At 32.8% G+C, this 15334-nt stretch overlaps 1 protein-coding gene across 1 annotated transcript; it reads left to right on the plus strand.

Annotated features, from left to right (window-relative positions):
* The first annotated feature begins 873 nt into the window (after positions 1–873).
* On the plus strand, positions 874–6587 carry LOC143549288 (putative transcription factor KAN2). The gene is made up of 6 exons (XM_077040219.1): positions 874–1872; positions 1967–2043; positions 4096–4144; positions 4227–4350; positions 5369–5429; positions 6264–6587. Exons 1-6 carry the CDS (start codon positions 1317–1319, stop codon positions 6366–6368), a joined length of 972 nt encoding a protein of 323 aa, XP_076896334.1. The 5' UTR covers positions 874–1316; the 3' UTR covers positions 6369–6587.
* The last annotated feature ends 8747 nt before the right edge of the window (positions 6588–15334 follow it).

The raw sequence follows: 15334 nt of genomic DNA on the forward strand, positions 1-15334 counted from the left end.
TTAATATATATATATATATATATATATATATATATATATATATATATTACAATTTTAATAAGAATAGTTTCAATTTAATATATATTACAATTTCAATAAGAATAGTTTCAATTTATAGTGATTACATCATAGATGGCTAACACCGTTAGAAAATTCTGTTAATTTAGAGGGTATTTTAGGAAATTTACCTTTAAACTCGAGCACATCTTCTACTTACATATTCATAGTTGATTTTAAAGATAGTTGGAAGGAAGTTGTTATTGCTTTTCTTGAACTATCTCGTGAGCCCTATTGACAACTATATATACCAAACAATAGGATTTTTACCCAACATGAGTCTTTATGAGTGAAAGAGAGATAATATATATGTTCGAGGATGTTGTCTTTAATAAAAAGAAAAAAATATTATAAAAAAAATAAATTTTGATATTTTAAAAAGATAGCCATGTTTATTTAAGGGTTAATCTTAAAAGAAAGTTATAAGCATAAAAAATTGAAATTTTCTTATAAAGCTGCTTAATTTATTTAGGTATTTTGTTTTGGTTCAACCTCTGTGGACCTGTAGTTTCATATAATAAAACGAATGATATAAATTTAAACTTCTAACTAATTAAAAATAAAAGATATAAAATCACAAAAAAAAATATTATTTTCTTAAAATCACAACAACAAAAAAATTATTTTCTTTGTATCAATAACAAAGTATGATTTGTACTTAGTAAATGTCAAGTGCGACAAAATAGTCTGGCTAAAGTGAGACATTGGGGCTTTCCAAATTTGAACAATATGAAAACGTATATAAAACATGTCGTCGTTCTAAAAAAATTAGTAAATGTAAAGTGAGATTAAAAAGGACACTAATTTCAACATACTATCTCTCAAACTAGTATTCCTTTTTCTTTTTGTTTTTCATTTCTTATTTTCTCCCCTTTCTACTTTTCTTACCTTCACGTCCACAGAATAAAATCTCCCTCTCTCTTTCTCTCTCCAAGTGTCATTTTCTCATATATACTTCACAAGAGAGATACAATCCTTGAACTCATACCTTGTCATTTCTCTTCTCTCTCCCTCTCAATTTCAAATTAGTGCAGTCCCATCACCAATATTGATGGCAAAATCCAGTCTAAAGAAGTCTTGAATTCAACAACATAAAAGCTTCTCTCATCATACTCCATATCCAAGATTACAACTTTACATAACAATTATTAAACCCATCCCTCATCCACTATATAACAACCATTCCTAACCCTATATATATAAGCTACAACAAACAATCAAAAAATCAAGAACTAGAGAGACACATATTTGAAAGTGTAATGGAGCTTTTTCAAGCACAACCAGACTTATCTCTCCAGATCAGCCCACCAAACACCAAACCCACTTCAAAAACTTGGACAACACCATCAAAAACTGATCATAATCAAGATCAAGATCAAGATAAAGATTTGGATTTAAGGCATTTATGGAAGAAAGCTATGAACTCACCTGAACCATTTATGGGGCTCACCTCACCCCACCCAACACAATATTCCATCAATCCAAACCTAACCCATCAAAATACTAATCTCACCAACCAAAACCACCATCTAGGGTTATTGAGACCCATAAGAGGGGTTCCTGTTTATTACAATAATATTATCAATCCTAATTATAACCAACATAATCGGCATTTGGTACTAGATTCTTCTTGTACTATTTCTCCAACTAACACTTCACCTTCTTCTCTAACTCATGCCAATAACATTCCCCAATCAAGATTCTTGTCAGCGAGGTTTTCGGGTAAGCGAAACATGCGAACTCCAAGGATGCGGTGGACCACAAATCTTCATGCTCGGTTTGTTCATGCTGTTGAGCTCTTGGGTGGTCATGAAAGTATGTTTAAACAATAATCTATAACCTAATTAATTAACTAATTATTCTTTTGGCATTATATTTATTGATGACAATTTTCTTTCAATGAGTTTAGGAGCAACACCCAAGTCAGTTCTTGAGCTTATGGATGTTAAAGATATCACTTTAGCTCATGTTAAATCTCACTTGCAGGTAAACACATATTCTCATTTCTCAAATTATTTCGGAATAACAAATTTTAACACTTTATGTTAATTGTTTAAGTTAATGAAGAATCTTGTGTTCTTCAAAGTTTATCAAGAATCATTACTTGTGCAGTGTATGATCAATATATGTATGTAATACACATAAAAAGTTCGTCAGGAATAATATTTTTGAGTTATCAGATAATTAATTATATAATTAGGTTAAAGCTTACAAATTTCTATGCTTGCTTACCTGCAGACAGTATTTCTAATTCTTGGCACCTGTTTTTCTCCTGCTATTACTGTAGACCTGACCTTCTCCATAGCTATACATTTTTTCAAGCTTTTCCCTAAAAAGTTAGGAGGCTACAATTTTTTAAGTTTTATTAATTAAAATAAAATTTCACAAAATCAAATAAAATTTTTTAAGTTTTTTTAATACATTTATCAAGTTTTTGTAGTTATTAAGAGACATTACTAGACAATCATGCTGTAAAATGTTTTTTTTTTTAATAGTTGCATATTTTTCTAATATGCGTCACAATTCAAGATCTTACGTGATTCTGTTTAATAATATCATATATATTTGGTTATAAATTAGTAAACTTATTATTAGAGGCACTTATTATGAAACCAAAGATGACACCTTCTTTTTATCGTACAAGACAACAAAGACCAGAAAATTGAAAACACAGATACATAGCCCAAGTTGAGACAAGATTACACACAATCCATGGTTCCATGGTGTGGTCTTAATTTCTGTTTAAATATATTTGTTGGAGAGAAATGACATATATTATAATAATAGTACTCACCCTTTTTCAGAACTTAATATTTAAAAAGGTACAGAAAACGCCAACATTCATCAATGATATATATATGTGTAGATGGATATGTATACCTAGAATAAATTGTGGTTTCATAACTGTAGTTAACCATGGTTGAGTCAAGTTAGCCTGATGACTTTCACCTGTATGGGCATGCACCATAAATATACGCAGTTTCTGTGCATGCTCACGTACATATGTGGTCATTACCTCATACTTAATTTGTACTCATCCGTGCTTTTTAACCAAAAAACCTGTGTCATGTTTGAGGTAGTTATTACTATTCAATCAGTGAATTAATGTGCCATCAAACTAATCGTGTGACTTACGTGAATACTTATAAAAATTAGTTAGAATTATTGTACTTAATAAGCTTAGACTATCCACTATGGTGACCATTTCTCACAACCGGTTACAAGGTGCCACAAAATGACAAAAAAACATTTTAATTAAATAATTGTAAATTCATTTTTGTCCACAACCGTTGCAACCTAGGTTGTTCTAGCAACCCAAGTTTGCAACCAAACTTTTACATCTAACTTGGTTTTTTCATAAAAATTACAATTTTTAACATTTTTTAAAAAAATGTAACAGCATGGTTTTATTTATAAAAAAATATTGAACATTTTGATATAAATTTGATAAAAAATGAAGCATATTTTTTTAATAAAATATTGGTTTAGGTTGGGTTGTGATAGTGAGTGAAATATTGAATTGGGTTGGGTTGTATAGGTGGAAGAGAAAGAAATTAGTTTTTTAATAAATGATTGGGTTGGTTTGGGTTGTGATAGTGGATAGTCTTAGCCCCTTTAGGTTTTTTTTAATGACGTAGACTACTTATATGGCAAAGAAAATACCACATGTTTTTTCCCATATAAAAAGTCCATGTCATCAATTAACATTGTTAGCTTTGGGTTACTATGAGATCGTTGGAGGAAAATACATTTAGAATTGAGACTGCCTCTAAACATTATAGAGTTAGAATTAATCCTAACCAATATGTAAAAGTTAAGATTATTAAAATCCAAAAACTCTTTGGTGTGTTTGTTATAAAATTGCAGTCATTTATCATGCGTGTAATTCTTATTTTCTTTCGGATTGCAATAATTTCTGTTTTTTTTTTTCAAATTTCGTTTAAGGTATACATCTTATTTCTTCATAAATTGAGAAGAAAAGCAACCGTATAAATAATATATGTGTTATCAGAGATTAATTCTATTTTGTTTTTTCAGATGTATAGAACTATTAAAACAACTGATCATAGAGCAACATCATCTTCAGGTTAATCACTTCCGTTGACTTTCATTTTCAATTCCTTAAATTCAAAAGAATGGTGTCTAACCTATAACTTTGGGGCGATCAGATGTTCATGGAAATGGTTCCTCGCGAGATATTTGTGATGATATTTTGCTCGACATTCGAAGAGGAAGTCCTAAGGGTCATCTCGAAAAAGATCATCGTTACAGACTTTGGAGTAATTCATCAAGGTTACCGCTATATCTCTCATTTCACTTACGCACAAGCAACTACTTTATTTTCTCTAATCTCTAAGAGAAGTACATTAGTAAAGTGAAAACCTCCACCGACATAATATTATTAGAGTCATAATGCCCTATATGTTAATTTCTTATTAGAGATGTACACTTACGATTCTTAATAAAGTTGAATACTCACGGGTAACAATGTTCATTGTTGTTTGAATGGCAGAATGATCTTACTTAAGATAATTTATTATTAGTTAGGTTTGTACTACATGGACGTATCATCTTGGTGATTTTAGAACTCATATAGAATTAAGTAGCAGTGTCCAATTTTTGGTAACCATCATGACAACCCTACTAACTAACGGGATTAGGTAAATTGCATCTTGAGTGAGACAAATGGCCTTCTAAGTGGTTTAAGGTAGGAAGCCACTGCATCACTTCTTGAAGGTTGATAGCGGTGTCTTTCAATACATATCTTAAATGAAAATCAGGGTTTAGCATAAGAGTTGTTAGAGGGACTCAGTTTGAGTAGTAGCTACTATGCTATTTTCATGTTACAACAATACTTAATATAGAAAGAATATGTTAACCACCACCTTTAGCAAACTAAGCCAAAGATGAACATATCTCTTTCCCATTGATTTTGTGGGTTCACATGATCATTTTAAGTGGGACCCACTACTTGTTAAACTTGATGTCAAAGCAAATATCTTTAGGTGAAGAATGAAGACCCATTACTTGAGAAACTTTTGGGTGCTAAATTTGCTCTCTTTGAAACTTAAGTGTACTTTCATTCTGTTTTTATCTGTGTGTATATATACGTTTTTACCCCTACTCTTTCATCTTGTATCATGTCATGGGTAATGGCATTGCATATGGGATGAATTTAACTTTATCTTAAGACAGTGAGATGTTGTTTTCTTTATATGAGTTTGCTTTTTCTCTTCTTTCCTTCCTTCTGCATGGGCTTCCCACTGATTGGAAATATTCCCTTCTCATTGTACTGGTCTTTAATTTGTAGCAAGGAAGCTTGGTTACATGGCAAACACAAAGATTCTCAAGTAACTATACCATCTCTAAAGGTAAATCTTATATATTGTGCTCTTTTTGTTTTATAGTTAAAATTATTTGATATTTTTTAAAGAGCTGATGAAATTTTCCTTTCACCACTTTTGATAGCATTCTACTACTATAATGCTCTAGCTTTATTTAACAAGAATATTATCTCGTGTGGGAAAAAAGGAGTAGAAAAGATGAAAGCTTTTAAAAGACTAGTCAAGCCATCCAAATATATTAAGGCTTAATAATTCTTCTTTTTTTTTTTCTAAGTTATGGGAATTAAGGATAAAAGCAGATAAAAGAACACACTTTAAAGTGTGCAACATCTTCGAACCCTTAAAGTGGCCACTATAAGGATAGTAGAATATATATGTATGTGCACTAATACACAAACACTACAAAACATGACGTATCGATGGTAATACTCTATCAGATAACAAGATAGTTTATGGACTAAATTTACCAAGTGATCCCGAATAGATCGATGTATCACCAATAAATTACTGAACAATAGGAGCTCGCCTCATTGATAATTTTAAAATTGCGGCACACTTATAAGTGTCAAGTGTTTTACCTTTTCATCGCTTTAATTTAGGAGGGAGAATTTATACAATTTTCCAATGAAAAAGGATAACATCATCTCTAATATATACTAATAAGCTATTGAATTTTGTGTCTAGTATATGTTAAAGGTGGAATTCCTTGAAATATATGTTGCTTTGTGCATTACGTAAATCTGTCCATAATTAAGTTTATGTAATTTATAACTTTTAGAGTGCCTCTAGCTTGCAAACACCTGCATTTTCCTCTTTTATTGATATATAATCTTCTTAAGTTGATGCATAATTTTCTTTCAGGAAGAAACAAATCAAAAGGGCGCAAACTATGAGAGATTACAAGATGTAATCTCGTCAAATCATTTCCCCATGAATCTAGAGTTCACTTTAGGAAGACCACATTGACATGATGTATGTTGGGTTTGTGATGATCATGATGACTATATATGATTCTGATGTTCTACATATAGATTGTACTATTCATTTCAATATTATTATGTTTTTGAATGGTTTCTAGTGAAAAAGATTTAGGTCCCCACTATAAAATCAGAAATAGGAAAAGAAAAGCGAAAGAGAGAACTAAAGACAGAACCAACAAAAGGGGGAGGTTTTGAAAAGCATGTCCTTCCTATCAAATTTGTGACCATTATTTTAATATAAGAATATTGGTTTTAAATACTCTCAACTTTGACTCATTGGTTGATAGATAGCACTCCTAACTTACGAAATGTTCTTTAACACTCTCAACTTTTAACATATTTTCTTTTAGCACTTCCAGAGTAATGAGACAGCAACTTCGTTAATGTTTGGGGATAAAAATTGTCATTTTCTAAAGTTTAATGGATAAAATCAAAATTGTGTTTATTATATATTCCACCATCCTCTCTATTCAATCACCACCCATCTTTCCTGTCGACAGCCACCAACCACCACTGCCACTAATAGCCATCAATCACCCATGCCATCTTCTTTGGTGTTTGCAATCGAGTCGGTAAAAAACCATATAGAAAACACTTCGAATCGAGATCCCACCCCACCGATCTTTTTGATCCAGAATCATTAATTTTTAGGGAATTTGCTTCTTTAATTTCGACAGTTTCATCTATAACCTTATTATTGTTAACGCGTAAATCGTTAATTTCAACCGCAACTAGTTCTTCCAAAACCCTAGTTTCACTGTCTTCTTCAATTTTATTATTAATGTGAACTTGTTCTTCTTCCTCTTCTTCTCTGTTTGTTTCAAGAACGACGCCGTTTCCGGCGAGAGTTTGTTGCGAATACGACAGCCATGGCGGTTTATTCTCGTCGTGAATGGAGAACAATGAAGAGAGAGTGTTACGTCCTCTAACGTCACACGATTTCCGTTTCGGCTCGTAACCGCTGTCGGAAAAATCTAATCAGCTTTCGGATTTCACGGCGAGAACGACTTCGTACAGCAGAGCTCCGGGAAGAACGAATTTGAACTTCTCGTTATTTGTTCTCAGTTCGCTGGTGCTTTGTTTTTGTTCGCTTTCGATGAGTTGTCGACAGGGGAGATGGGTGGTAGTTGGGTGGAGAGGACGATGAAATATATAATAAACAAAATTTTGATTTTATCATATGAACTTTAAAAAATGACATTTCTATCCCAAACACTAACGAAGTTACTGTCTTATTACTCCGGGAGTGCCATAAGAAAATATGTTGAAAGTTGGGAGAGTCGGAGAATATTTCTTAAGTTGTGAGTGCTATCTACCAATGGGTCAAATTTGGGAGTATTTAAAACCAATATCCCCTTTAATATATATATATATATATAGTGAGATCTTAAGAGAACCCTTTAAAAATTGAGAACTTTAAGAATCATTTTTTACCACTAAAATAAAACCTCTAAAAAATATTTAAAATTTATAAAACAAAAAAGAACGAAAATTTTAAAAATGTAAAAAAACTAAAATTCTATTTCATTCAAGTTTCATAAAAAAATTTAAAAAAAATCATGTTAAGCACATGTGTATAATTTCATTTAATCTCTTGTTGCTTAATATACACATATGTACATTATCATTTACCTTAAATTGCACATATGTGTCTATAAATAAACATGCATGTACATATTATATATATATATATATATATATATATATATATATATATAATTTAGCTAAACTGAGATTTTATTTATTTATTTTTTATAAAACTGGGATGATTAATAAAACTTATGTTTTTTTTACTTTTTTTATTTTTATGTTTTTTTATGATTTTTTTTTATTTTTGGATTTTTTTTGTGGTCCAATATAATGCTCATGGTTCTCAATTTTCAAATAGTTATGTGATCTTAATCCTATACATACATATATATATATATATATATATATATATATATATATATTCTTTATGCAAGAAAGATGAAGTCTATGTTAAGGGCATCTCCAATGGGGTGTTTTGAAACCCATGTGGAGGTGTTTTGAAATTCAACACAAGTGCATTATACCATTGGAGGTGGGTGCAAGAATTGAAATGTATTGAAAACACAAACCGGTTTTTGAAGATGAAATAATTCACTATGGAGAGAAAAGTAGGTGATGAGGTGGCAGTTTGAAACACAAACCAGTAATAACCATTGGAGTAGAAATAAATATTTTTATAGGTTGGTTTAAAATATGATGTGGCATGCTGAGTTGACGGTTTGAAACAAAAACATATATGCAGCATTGGAGATGCTCTAATATTAACCTGTTTTTGCATAAGAGAGAGGGGGGGGCCTTTTGCTTTGTTAAAAGGACTACGAGGTGATCTTTGGTAATTGTAATGGAACACTTTACATAGAGCAGGAAAGGAAGAGCATATTTTTGCGAATGGTGTAAGAGAGAGCTCACTCTTCTTTCCTTGGGAGTGTCATGCTTTACACTTGCTAAAACAAGAAAAGCAAATAGGAAATAACATCAGTTTAAAAAAGGAGAGCCAAAGAATGTTTAGATTTCATATATTTATATATTGAAAAATCAATAAAATTTAATCAAAATGTGTAAGGCTTATTGGAAAATGATTTAAGAGTTTGAGCCTTAATGGCACACAAATGGGTTGTGTAATATGTTGGTTTTGGTTTTACAGAGTCACATTAGGTCATAACAAGTCATTTGGTGTTACAGACATGGTTATGATGATTGATAACTACTACACGTTTAGATCTTAATGAACATTTCAATGTGTTAGTGTTTCCATTTAGGTTACGCAAATCACATTAGGTATAAAAAAGTCGTTTAGTTTTTAAAAACATGTGTATAATTAATGGTACACCTGTGGGTTCACAGGTTGTAATGGGTCTTGTCATTTGTTATTAGGTTAGTTTATGTTACACAAATCACAATGGGATAAAACATGTTATATATATGGTGTTAAATAAATGTGTATGATTAATGATAAACTAATGGGCCTTGTACTACGTTAATGAGATGGTTTTGGTTATTAGAGTCACATTAGACGATGATTGTACAATTTCAGGTCTTAATTAATGTACACATGTGAAACTGTATCTTGGTACATGTTTGCTTCCCATCCCAAGAGTTGGAAACCCGAACCCCATTGGTTTACCATGTCGATTCCTAGCTATGTTTTAATCTATAAACTTCTCAACAAAGGATTTACTGAAAACTTGCATTGAAACTTATAAAAATCGTTTGTATTCAAATTCTAAGATCACTATTTCAACATATCTAGTAACACCGTATTAGCTTTGATGACATTTAAATGACATTGTACGTCTTAGTTTGTTGCATAGTATTCTACAAACCGCATCAAAATGTTGATTTGACATATTCGAAAGACTAAGAGATACAATATATGGAACTTTTACCAACAAGCTCCCGTCGCATACTTTCTTCACCGACAAACGGCTGAAAAGTCTGGGCGGGTAACCCAAATCTTATCCCAATTTAGACAAGTCACTGAGGGTAGGATCCGTCACAAAGGGCCCTCACTGACTAGCCTAAGTGGTAATGTGTTTCGACAAAAAAATGATTAAATCCGGACATACCAACCTCGGTTTCCCGTCAATAATCCATCACAGATAGTCTTTCTTTTCCGGGGCTATGTGTTCGTATGTAATTAGTGACGGATTACCAATGGGTTTTTTTCAACTTCTCATTTTCTCTATTTTTTATTGGGTTAGTCGATATTTTGTCCGTTAATGAAGAGTCAACGTTGATACTCATTTGTGTAATGATGGTAGTTGATAAGATTATTAAGTTGATTATGTTTTCTATAGACCATCGTTCAAGGCACCTCTATATGATGGCTATATGTGGTGAATAACTGAATATCGGTTGTTTATATGTTTGTATAGAGAGATTAGTAATGCAATTACTCTTAATATTAGATAAAGACACTCATGACTATCGTTTGGCCTAACAGGAGATGATAACTTTGCAATGTTTTCATATATGATTTTCACCTAAAGAGTGCAAAACTTAGAGATTTACTTTACAGTTTACTCCATTTATGTGTCATTCTGTTAATGTATTTTGATTAGTCTTTTCGTTTGATGTATCCATATAACAATGCAAATATACAAGTCATTCAATTTTGTATCTACATATAGGGGCCGAACCACAGGGTGGTCAAGAGGGCCGCTAACCCCGCCCTCACAAATTTGTTGAAATTTTATATATAAAATCTAAGTTTTTTCTAAATAAAAATATGATTCGGATAATTGTTTTTGAACAACAAAGATTTATAAAATTTATGGAGCTGGTTAAGATAAACTAACCAATCAACAAAAACTAAATTACATTAAAATAAGAGGGTTTTGGATCCATTTGGTCCAACTGATTTGATCCGATTTGATCCTTTTTGTTCATAGTTACAACCCAAATAAATGAGAAATGTAAAATAGACTAAAAAATAAGCTTCGTCTTTAAGTCGTCTGCTTCAAAAATCGTCTTATTTCTAGTCTTCCAAATCACCCACCACATAGTAAAAAGAATTCCTTCCACCAACAAGTTCTTTTTTGATAAATGAATTTGCGCCTACCAAGAATAAACATTATTAGGTTTTATAGTATTCGGACCGCTAATTGAAGCTAAACTGCCATGCTTTAGAAGCTACCTCACAACATATAAATTAATGAAGAGTTGTTTCAATGACTCTAGAACAAAATTGACATAAAATACACGAAACATCTAGCCCTTCATTTGAGAGATTGGTCCTAATCTATAATCTATCTGACAAAGAAGAGAGTCTTATGATAACCTTTTGATTAAAAAAGATTTCGTGCCACCACTATTTTACATAATATAGTACACATCACCATTTTATTTTGGTGACTTTGTCAGAACTTGTTGCTACATCAAATAAGTAGGCTAGAGATGGTGTAGACGGCTCCGAATGTTGATAACTTGATCGTTTCCTACAAACACAAACAAACGTAAGCTCATCGGAGGAGGGGGTCTCCTTCGATCAACTTTCGTCATGAGAATAAGTTAAGGTGTTCTTTGAGAGAGTTAATATAGAGAGAGAGAAAGTATAGAGAGGTGATTTGAGTGTGGAAAACATAATGATAATACGTGGACCCAGATGAGGTTTATATAGTGAATGTTGTGGTCAAGCTGAGCTGATGTGCCAGCTCACTTTCTTAATCAGGAAAGTCGTACATTTGATTTCTTGAGCTGCAAGTTTGTGTCCTACTATAGTGAAATATCTAATCTCCTTTTGCTTGGAGAACACTCACCGAGGGACAACAAGAGTTGTGTACATCGGCAAGGGCGGTTAGGGGGTGGTAGTGGCTAGGCCAGGCAGTATAAGGGGAAATAATATGTGGCCCTTGGAATTCTTTGGTGGGGGCTGGTCATCCAACGGTCATAATTAAAGACAGTTAAACGCAAACTTTTTTCAATTAATCTACTTAACCTCATTTTCTTCAACACCTATTTATTCATCTTCTTCAACACACCTTCTCAACAGAAAAAAATGACAAATTTTCTACATTCCACAATAATAAACCCGAACCCGAACCCATGGGATCCGTCTCAAATTTAGTGGACTCGATATTTTCAAACAACAATGACCCTACTCACCTTTTCTTTGCCAATCAACAAGGTCTTTATCGACTTGTAATGCAACCCCCTTAATGTCGCAAAAATTCTCCGGTGTGTTATATTGACCGGTAATGCCATATATGTCTTCGAAGTACCCGAAACCCAAGTACTCGATAATCAAGTACCCGAACCACAAGTAGCTCCTACCACGTCAAAAACAAAAACTAGTCATAAAAAAACCTCCAGGTCAAACAATCCAAGAAAAAGGCGAAAGAATGAAGCGGAAAACGGATGAGGCCAGATATTGCATTGGCACATGCGTGGATTGACTCATTTGAAGACTCGTAAATTATTAAAAAAAATATTTATATTTCATATTTTATTTTCTTGGTGACTAATATTAGGTTTTTATTTTCATTAAAGGCGTCGGGAAACCTTCCCCTGAATTTTGGACGAGTATACGTTCAAAGTTCTTTGATATAATGGCCCTAGGTGAATGCCGCAATGACGACTCCGTCTACGACAAATGGAAGGCAATGCAAACAAAAATAACCAACTTCACCAACTGTTACAACCGCATTGCAAACGACGAGAGAAAAAGTGGAATGAGCGATGCTAACGCCATGGACTTTGCTTTAAGGCAATAGAAAGCAAATCATAATGGAGATTTTAATATGTTTGACGCTTGGAGGCAATGCATAAGCTCACCAAAGTGAGCTCCCGTCCAGCGACCTCTTTCACGACCGTCCAAACGGTCAAAGGCAATGTCTACTTCAGGTGATCAAACATCGTCTTAACCCACGTTGAATCCTCATTGTCAATTCAACTTAAATGATCAAGATCTCAAATTTGTTTTAATCAGAAGGAGTTACAACGCCCCGTCGAAAAAGAAAAGGCCAAGGCGACAACGAGAAGTGGAGGATATTTGTCTGAAAGGACATCCTCGATGAGTTCCGAAGTGAGATCGTGAATTGACAACTTAGAGCTTCAACTTCCAGAGATTGTCATGATTAAAAAAGAAACAAAAGAAGAGAATACAAGGATGCACGAAGAAATAAAAATAATGTATGCGAAATATAAAAAGATGCACGATGAAAGAAAAAAAATGCAATCTTAACGGGAACGAGAAAATGATTCAAGTTCCTCATAAAGGATCCATCGCATCTAGAACCAAATACGTGAACGAGGAAGAAGATGACGATGGCAACGAGTGTAGTTTTATGTTTGTTAATTAAGTAGGTTGTTATGTTTTTATTGATTTTTGTGTTTTTTATTTTGCCTTTTGGTTTAAGTATTTGTTATATTATTATTTACTTTTTATTTATTAAAAAAAAATATCCCCTCCACAAAGAAAGGTATAAAGGGACGTCTTGAGGAGTTGCCGGTTTCTAGCATCATGTTGGGATGTCAAGCGCTCCCCGTAACTCTTCCATTTCTTGTTAGAGATCTCCTCTCTCGCTCCGCTTTTCCCTTCTCAGGCTGTGCACATTCTTTTCCGACTTCTCACATCCTTCTCCTGATCCTTCCACAACTCCTCCAACTGTGCTTACAAAGCGTATTGAGGGAAGAAACCTTTTGGTATCTATTAATGATAAGACCGGTATAGTTCACTCGAATATATGTTGCTAATAGCCCTACCTCGACAATCACCTTAAAAGCATGGGTTGGAATCTTATAGGAAATGAAACCTCAGTTGCCGATATAATTCGTTGGATTAAAATTAGACACCCGAGTCCACACCGATAATCACCTAAAAAGAACTTGTGATAATCTTTTTTAAAATTCAATCCCATATCAGTATCACCTGCAATTTTATGAGGAAAACGCCGTTGGTAATGTTCTCCCACTAAATCGACAAAATTTTGAAATAGGACACTACCATTAAAAGTGTTTTCAATTTATTATTATTATTATTATTATTTTGAACGACCAACTAAGTAACGCTGGGTACTTCGTACGCGACCCTCATTGGCTAAATGTAGCCCGAGCCAGCCACGAGTCCGGACAGACGGAGCCCCTAGCGGTCCACCTATTGAGGGATTCCCGGATAAAAGCCGACTCCCACGCCTGCCAAACGGCACGCCCGGGGAGCAGGTAAAACCGGGTATCAGGACTCGAACCATGGCAAAGCAGAGTCATCCCTCATATCTCTCATATAAATTGGTGATATTGAGATGTGAACCCCCTACCTCTCACTAATCTAGTGAATGCTCTACCATTGAGACACATCCAATTTATTATTATTTTTATTGTTATTATTATTATTATTATTTTTATTTTTTGTATTTTTTCTGGCATTTGTCAATAACAAAAAAGTTGATGATACTCGTTTGTTTAACGATGGAGTATTGCAATTAAGAGAAAATACAAAATAGGAAAAGTAAGTGCAATTTTAACTTTTTCTATATATATATATATATATACTAGACGGGTGTCCGCGCGATGCTGCGGGAAACCAAAATCCTAGTAATCATGTAACAATTACGGATTTTCGAAGTTCGTTTGAAATCTTGAAAACGTTTAAACCAATTGCCACTTTTGATTAGCTGGTTTCTAAATGTTCAAACCATAGAAAACAGTTCGGTTTACGGTTTATACTAAAAATAGGCCATATAAAACCGAATCGGACTGTAAACTTATTATTGAAACTCAATGCGCGAAACCAAACCATTAGTAACGATTCAGTTTAAATTTTCAAAGTTTTAGTTTTCGTTTTCAATGAAAAAAAAATCAAACCAATGGTTTTGCTCACCATTTAACTTAGAATTCATTAAAACTGAATTGTGAACGCCTATATGTAACATGTTAATTTTTTTAATTAAAAAAAACTATAACAATACCATACCCAAATTAAAGACAATAAAATGCTCGTTTTTATGGTGTAATTTTTAAAAAATGTATTAACATATGAAAAAGTTACAGCCGTTGGAAAATCGTTGGTGGGTAGTTGGTTACAATTAAAATAAAAAATAATACATAGGTAAAGATGAAGGTTCAAAGTTGTAATAATTTTTTAAATTTACAAAAGTTGAGTAAAGATAAGGGGGCAATGTTGTAACTTTTTCATGTATATTTTCTAATGGACAAGTTTGTCCATATATTACATGCTATAGAAGGTGTATCTTAAGCTTTACAAGTTGTGAATTACTTAAAATAATGGTGTCTTAATTTGCCTATGTTTCATGCATTATATATAGTATAGATAAAACCATGATTAGTTTTATGGATTGTTTCACCATTTTATACTTATTCACAACTCGTGAAATTGTTTGACTTGTTTAGATAAAGAAGTTGAACGTGTCTTGTACGAGTTACGAGAATTTTTAAGGCATATGCATGATTTTTAGTTAATATTCT

This window comes from Bidens hawaiensis, unplaced genomic scaffold (genome assembly GCF_021521415.1).
Source record: "Bidens hawaiensis isolate Kalapana, Puna unplaced genomic scaffold, B.hawaiensis_p1.1 tig00015461_1, whole genome shotgun sequence".
Classification (NCBI taxonomy): domain Eukaryota; kingdom Viridiplantae; phylum Streptophyta; class Magnoliopsida; order Asterales; family Asteraceae; genus Bidens; species Bidens hawaiensis.

Coding starts and splice junctions, on each gene's coding strand:
- LOC143549288 (XM_077040219.1), top strand. CDS start 1,317: ATGGAGCTTTTTCAAGCACAACCAGACTTATCTCTCCAGATCAGCCCA. Junction 2,044..4,095: donor ATGTTAAATCTCACTTGCAG/GTAAACACATAT, acceptor TTGTTTTTTCAG/ATGTATAGAACTATTAAAAC. Junction 5,430..6,263: donor TAACTATACCATCTCTAAAG/GTAAATCTTATA, acceptor ATTTTCTTTCAG/GAAGAAACAAATCAAAAGGG.